This window comes from Protomyctophum parallelum (genome assembly GCF_964188405.1).
Source record: "Protomyctophum parallelum genome assembly, chromosome: 4".
In the NCBI taxonomy this organism is placed as follows: Eukaryota; Metazoa; Chordata; class Actinopteri; order Myctophiformes; family Myctophidae; genus Protomyctophum; species Protomyctophum parallelum.
In genome coordinates, this window is record NC_139700.1 from 31,758,946 (window position 1) to 31,766,529 (window position 7,584).

General features: G+C 43.3%; 1 protein-coding gene across 1 annotated transcript in view; it reads right to left on the reverse strand.

Moving 5' to 3' along the window:
* plxnb2b (plexin b2b) overlaps positions 1–7,584 on the reverse strand; it is a 235,545-nt gene that overhangs the window by 72,244 nt on the left and 155,717 nt on the right. The window contains exons 15-16 of the mRNA XM_083763407.1: positions 6,699–6,886; positions 3,547–3,695 (exon numbers count right to left, since the gene is read on the reverse strand). Of these exons, the coding sequence (XP_083619533.1) occupies positions 3,547–3,695; positions 6,699–6,886 (337 nt within the window). The remainder of the gene's footprint in view (positions 1–3,546; positions 3,696–6,698; positions 6,887–7,584) is intronic.

Sequence of the window (7,584 nt, forward strand, 5' to 3'; positions counted from 1 at the left end):
GAGAGAGAGAGAGAGAGAACACATTTTAATCTATTAAGACGTTAGACCAGATTCTACAAAATGTCTTCTAAATCATGACAGTTTTCTGAAGAACCTATATGTTTCTATGTCAGTGGTTCTCAAACAGTTTCATGTCGTTCCGGGGACCCCCCCAGAAGCAAAAGATATGAGTTAAAAAACGTTTGCTGTGAAAGTATTTTTTTTGTGCCACATTTTCACAATTTTTCAAAAAGCCGTAGATCTACAAGCTCGTAGCAAGCTATGAGCTTGTAGATCTGCTAAAGCTAAAGGTTAAAATAATGGTTACATTGTCAAAGCTAAGGTGAGACAGATGCGTTCCAGGTCTTAGTGGGTTGATTTCTTTATTTGGATATTCAGTTTAACCTGAAGTTTTCTGAATGTTGCTATTATGCTCTATATATATAGCACAACCCCAAAAGGTGATCCCGGTCTGAATAGGACAAAGGTTCCCAACCATGTCCCACCGGTACGCGAAAAGGGAATCCCAAGTTTTTCCGACCGTGAATCTATAACCGTGCTTGACCAGGAATCTCCAAACAGCAGTGAAAAGTTAAGATACAAGTATTCGTCAGTGATTGTGGTTCATAAACAGCTTTGAGTCCATGTTACTTCTGTGGTGAGTCCTTGGTACTGTATCTTTACCATTCACGGTGGAGTCCTTGGTACTGTATCTTTACCATTCACGGTGGAGTCCTTGGTACTGTATCTGTATCACGGTGGAGTCCTTGGTACTGTATCTTTACCATTCACGCGTGTTCGACGAGCAGCAGCGTAACAACCACAACAACAAGCTGTAGCCTATTTTGTCACACTCGCACTAATGAAACAAAACACTACACGTTACGGGATTATTATTTAATGTAAAAACTTTCAAGTATCAGAAGATGATGTAACCCAGGTAACGAGTCACTCTGCATGTTTAATTAACGTTGTCCACATTTCTGAAAAAGACCTAACCTTTTCATACTATCCTTATATAACGCCATTTAAGTCAATGATATAACATTATGTTGTGATATAATAATATACTGTAGCAGTGGGTAGGCTACTTGAGGCAAGTCAACTGTCTTCCGTGTTTTGGACGTGATGCACGACCACAACGCCCATCTTCATAACATTATTTCCAAACAGCACTTGTTGTCCTGTTTTCCAGGACATTGTGAACAAAAGTCAAGCCAAAAAGCTTCACAAGGGGAGAGATGGAAAGCCCTTCTGTTCTGTGAATACCGTCAGTCAATCAGAACTATTGGCGGAGGCTCTGTGAAGTGTGAACGCATGTTCATGTTCAGCAGGGTGACACGCCATGACTAAAGGTCGCATTCACACCTCTAATTCGGTAGACTCGATACGAATGGGCAGAGAAGTCATTCTCTGCATACTGTATTTAATTTGCTGCGTTAGTGCGTTTGCCTTCACACTGTGCTGTCATCCGCAGCAATTGGAAGCGCAGCAGGGACAAACTACACAGTGAAATATATATGTGATAAAAAAATATAGTAATAGTTAGGACTTGACCTAAAGTGATGGTAATGTGGTTGCAGTATGTATCGTCAGGGACTAGATATGCGTGTGTGTGTGTGTGTGTGTGTGTGTGTGTGTGTGTGTGTGTGTGTGTGTGTGTGTGTGTGTGTGTGTGTGTGTGTGTGCGTGCGTGCGAGAGAAAGAAGAACAGTTATAGGACAATGAACAGCTGACATCATACACTTAAAAACCACATTCGTGCACCTCACCTTAGTTATGTAGTTTTCTTATTAATGTGCTAAATATTTCAAATTAATTGCATGTGTTAATGCAATTTACTTATTACAGCCTTTGGGCTGTAATATCCATGGCACATTTGCTATTAAAACTTGGACTCAAGAGCAATGCATTTAGCAATGTTGCACTTATAATTTAATAACTCTTGTAAAAACACAGCTTTATGGGCCATCCACAGTACACTAAGCAGTGAGCACTATAACTAAAGATACAGCTTTAAAAATAGTTACAACTCAAGTGGATGGCAGAGACCACACCACACTGACAATGGTGAACAATATAGATAGTTGTTGACTCCATCTTAGCCCGCAGCACTTGACGTAGCACTTGCGCTAGCCTTGACGACCTTACAGGCGTATGGATGCAACCATAGACATATAAACATAGACACCTTTTCCGGCTCTGCTGGAGCGTATGTGCTCCAGGGAGGGCAAAACTTTCCCGAGATTCCTTGCGATCAAGCCCAGCGGAAGCATGAGCGTGCGTCACAGAACGCATGTTCGGGTCTGTAAGTCCCGGAAAAGATGCGCTGTGATTGGCCAGTAATCACTTGAGTGGCAGCGTGACGTAACGTGCCTTCCACACTTCCGGTGTACTTCCTCTCCCAGTGTAAATTCTTCCGTCCCTCCTTCAACACACATGGCTCCAACGAACTGCAGCGGCCAATGAGGCATCTATGTTTTTAATATCTATGTATGCAACGGCTAAACTTATGTAAATGAGATAAGATATTACATAGCAATCTATAGTGTTACTTTATACACATAGTGTCATTGTACAGATATTCTACTGTTAGACGGATGTTAGGTTCTTAGCTTGCTTATGATCCTTGATGAATATATATATATACAGTATATATATTGTGGGATGTCGCATCCCCCAACAGGAGTCAGTGGAGCGTCAGAGTGTCAACGCAGCCCCGAAGACCACGCCCCGCCCTCGGCGTCATTGTTGAGCACAGATACCTGTCAATCTTCCTGGTCAATCAGACTGATTACGCAACGGCTGCGCTCCGATCCTGCGTCAACTAAAATGTTGAAGCTGACGCTGACGGTAGGTTACACTCACACACTCCCTCTTAAATTGCCGTTAAGATGAAGACACTAATAGCTGTTCTCACTCACAGGCAACCCTGGACTGGAAATACCCCGCAGAAGAAATATGACGAATTATTTACTACTCTACTACTGGAACCCTGTGTAGAGCTTTATAGAACTGTCCCGGATAGGGAGAGAAACCGCACCAGTGACAGTTTCCCCTGTGAAAGGAATAATTTGAGTTGAACATTGATACCCACCTAAGTTGACTGACTGTGTGTGTGACGCTTTAAGATGTTGTTCAGTGATGTCCACAATATTCATCAAGGATCATAAGCAAGCTAAGAACCTAACATCCGAATGATGATCAGAATTAGAATAGTGTCAATTCATTGATGTATAAGAAGATAAATGTACATTTCGTAAGGGAATATATGTCAGCGGAGAATGATGGTTACATGGTTCACAGGCGAGATGAGAATCTATATGTGAGGAGAACTGATTTGGCTACAATACCACTTACAGAGAATGGTCCTGTTTCTCGAAGGACCCGTTTGATCAATAGGCTGGGCATAATAATAAGCTAATCCTGCATATCTGCACGCAGCCACTTCAAGGCAAACGCAGCCCTCATGGATCTCAAAGAAAGACTGTGAAAAAAAGTTAACGAGATAGAGGGAGAATGTGCACGTGCACGTGCACGTGTGCGTGTGCGTGCGTGCATAATCACCTGGTGGAGACTGAGTATTTGTCAGTCAGGTGGTTGCAGGGCTCTCCCACCACCTTGATGCTCTTAATGTCTTCCTTGTGGATGCCCAGGTTGGAGCCTCGTATAGTGATGGAGATGCCTCCCTTCATGGGGCCGAACCGTGGGATGATCTGCACGAAGAAGAAAATCACCTTTACATCAGTTCTTATAGCGGGGTCAGGGGTTCCTCGGGGGAAATAGCTCCAGTGAAAATAGTTAAAGATGGAGAGCTGTGATTTTTGTACTTTTCTGTTTTGTATACGTCTATTGAGTTAACATTACTCTAATAGACCCCCAGGTGTGGTTAGAATATTGAAATATATGACTTCCCTGTGTATTTTTGGTTTCTTCCTGAAAGCTGAAAGCCTTTGAGTCAAAAGGCCCAATTGAAATGACAGTGATATAGTGACCTAACACCTCCCCCTATATCATACCCACAGATGTTGCTATCTGTGGGTGCAGCTTCAGTGATAACCATGGCCACATAAAAACAAAATTTTAACACTTTCTGTACACTTAAATGAAAAAACTTTCTCCTAGTATAAACATAGTACCTGATGATCATGTCTTTTTTTTTGGGGGGGGGGGGGGGGGTCACGGCATTCCATCTTCAATATTATAGCATCAAAATCAGTTTAATATCTACATCAGCTATTTCACAATATCTACAAGTGCACAACGTGTTGTGATGAAACGATTTGTGAGCTTAAAATATTGGAATATTTTGGAAACATTTTAACAGCACAAATCTTGAATGGGCGGGTGGGGGTGGGCAGTCCCATCCCCGGTACAAAATATTTTCTGTACAGTATTTTCCTGCGGGGTACTGTATTCTTTAAGTTCCTGTTCATCTGTATCACATTGAAAACTATTTCTTTTAAAGAAAAAATGCATTTCATCTGCATTTTTTAAATTCCTTCCTTGCTATGGATAATAAAGGATTTTCTACTTGAACTGAACAGAGCTGCCTTGCACCTTCTTCTTTAATCTACCGCCTTATAGGTCACGGTTACGTCTGCAAAGGGAAGGAACAGAAAAGTCCTGAAACTAAACCCTCTCCAAAGAGTCTGTCCTCAGTTTGACATAATTAAGGGCCCCCGCAGCGCTTCTCCATCATTATACAATTTAGGTATTTACTGTATTTTACCAATTATACAGGGTCCCACCTGCAGTACCCTTACGGCCAACAGGCTGTGAATAGCTGCTACAGTGTGCATGTGTGTGTCTGTGCAGCTGCAGCACAGTGCTATTGACACGTGAGGAACATTTAATGATGGATGTCATGACGATGAGCCACCATCAATCAGCCACACACACACACACACACACACACACACACACACACACACACACACACACACACACACACACACACACACACACACACACACACACACACACACACACACACACACCTCCTTTGTCAGTAATGAGAATGAAAGCCAATCAATAGACCATTCCAATCAATAACCCAATCAGCAGGGTCAATAGCCCTACACGGCTAATTACACATACATACAGTACATGTGTGCTCTTCAGGTCACGTTTCAATGGGAGCGGACCGCATCACAGCTACAAGACTGTAACCAAGTACAGTATCTGCACTTTACTGGAGTATTGTGTTGGTGTAGCGCATCAACCTCTTACTGGTATCTCCATATTTTTCATAAATGAACGCCCTATACTTGATCATACCATGCAGAGCCATAGAGTAAGACAGAGTTACAACAACTCCGTTCACTTCATGGGGCCAGTCCAATAAGTCTCTTCTACATAGACTTCTAATAGTGACAAAGGCCTGAACCGGAAGTTTACAGAATGCATCTATATCTATGTCTATAGTCTATAGGCTTTACAGTGACAAACAAATTACATGAACCACGTGACCGGGCTGTTTTCTGCCCCCTCAATGTCATAACTCTGTTTTACTCTATGGCTCTGGATCTACAGCGTCACACAAAAGTATCAAAAGTAGCAGATCTGCAAGCTCAAAACGTGGTGTGAAGAGACATGCAGATCAGCTTGCAGATCAGCTATACTTTTGCAGGTTTTGGACAGTTTTGGACATGTGAGGTTTCCACCCGACACATGGAGACGATTTGTATTTTTTGGCCGCTTATGACTTTCACTCCACTGCACTGCACATTTCAAAGACAACTAGAAAAAGTGCCCTTCTGGGCACAGGTCTCCACCAGGAGGATAGGAGAGTGTGTGATGTTTGGCAAAATGTTTAGGAGTAATTTAAACATGTTTGGGTGTGTGTGTGTGTGACGTTTACATTGCCACAGCAAAAGTGGAACAAAACAATGAAAATTAGAGGTAAAAACACTTTTCGGCCAGTTATAGCGCCACCTTGAGGCTGAGTTGAAATTGTTCATGTGGCATTTCTTCCTCGGCCTAGTGGGAATGTGCGTGCACAATTTCACGGAAATCACGCGATCTGTTCATGATTTGCAGCATTTTGTTTGAAACTGAGCACTCCTGTGAACTTTGGAAGCCAATCTTAACCAATCAGGATGGAGTCTGAGAAATCTGAAAGGCCCGTTTCGTTGAATTGCTCTAGAGAGACTGTGTACCAATTTGCGCGATGTTTGGACAAAATGTGTAGGTGTACTGTGCAAAAACTTGTTTTGCACAAAGCGGCCTCCTGGTGGCGCTATTATAGGCCGTTCTGGAAATTTTGGGGCAGAGGTTCATCGTTGGCATCCAGGGAGTGTGTGTGCAAAATTTGGCATCGACCGGGTTAACGGTGCGGGAGATTAGCTGCTCACGGACACACACACACGGACGGACACACGGACGGACGGACTGCCCCCCCCCCCCCCCCCCCCCCCCCGACCCCCGGCGGGCCCGGACAGTGAGGACAGAAGAGGACTTGGATGGTTAGAGCGGTGCGATTACATACAAAGTCAATGCAAAGACGAGAATTGCGCGAACGGGCGCGGCGCGAGCTGGCCCGGTACAAACGGGACGAACCGAGGCGAATATATATATTCAGGTCTAATTCCTCATGGGGGCTGGAGCCCCGACACCCCCACAGAGTCTACGTCACTGACCAGAAGTATACATACATACTACACTTTAACTCGGGTACTGGGAGTAGGTATACTTTGTCCATCACATATATTACTCACATCAGTAATCTGGGGGTCCGGGCAGTCTGTATTGTTGGGGTCCTCGGCTCCTCCGTGCTGGTCGGAGGTGCACAGCTTGTCATAAACGCATGCCTTGCGCCGGGCGCACCACACACACTGGTACCTGCGGTCGGTGTTCTTACACAAGCTGCAGTCTTTTCTGCCCATGGAGCAGTTGTACAGGCTCACTGTAGAACGAGAGGACACGTACAAGAGAAGATGCACATCTTGATTATAGAGCCACAAACCCATCCGTTTATACAACATATGTGACCAGATTTGACTGAGAGCCTGCCATCACGCAACCTCCAGCTTTTCACCAGAGGAGATTTTTTTGTTTTTTTTGTTTTTCTTCACAAAATGAGTTAATAGCACAGGCAGACTCTTCACATACTAGAGCATGTCTGAAATAAGTGTCAGAGCTGAAATCGACATGTAGATATGAAATAAATGCTTACACATGTAGCTAGGTGAAATGTTAGAGTCCACAGAAGTGAACCTTTCAAGCCTGTTTTCTCAACTCGCTGTTTTCTGTAAGACATCTATAAGCCATATCTCCAAAACTGGTGGGTCAAACTGAACAACCATTATGTCAATTTGAAGCTATGATTCCCTGCTTTCACATGACATGAACAAAAAAGAAAATTCAAAAAAATCCAATGGCATAGTACAAAAACTACAATTTGTACATTTAAACTATACACACTATAGGATGCCAGGTCTGTCTACATACAGTAACATGCCATCTAAATTACCTTTGCATAAGCCTGCAAGGTCGTCAAGGCTAGGTCAAGAGAGTCCCTGGAGTCCCTAAAGTTGGCCATTTCTTTATAGGAGCAACGGCTATTTTTGAATTTCTTATTTTTGAAAAACTAAATATAAGAGA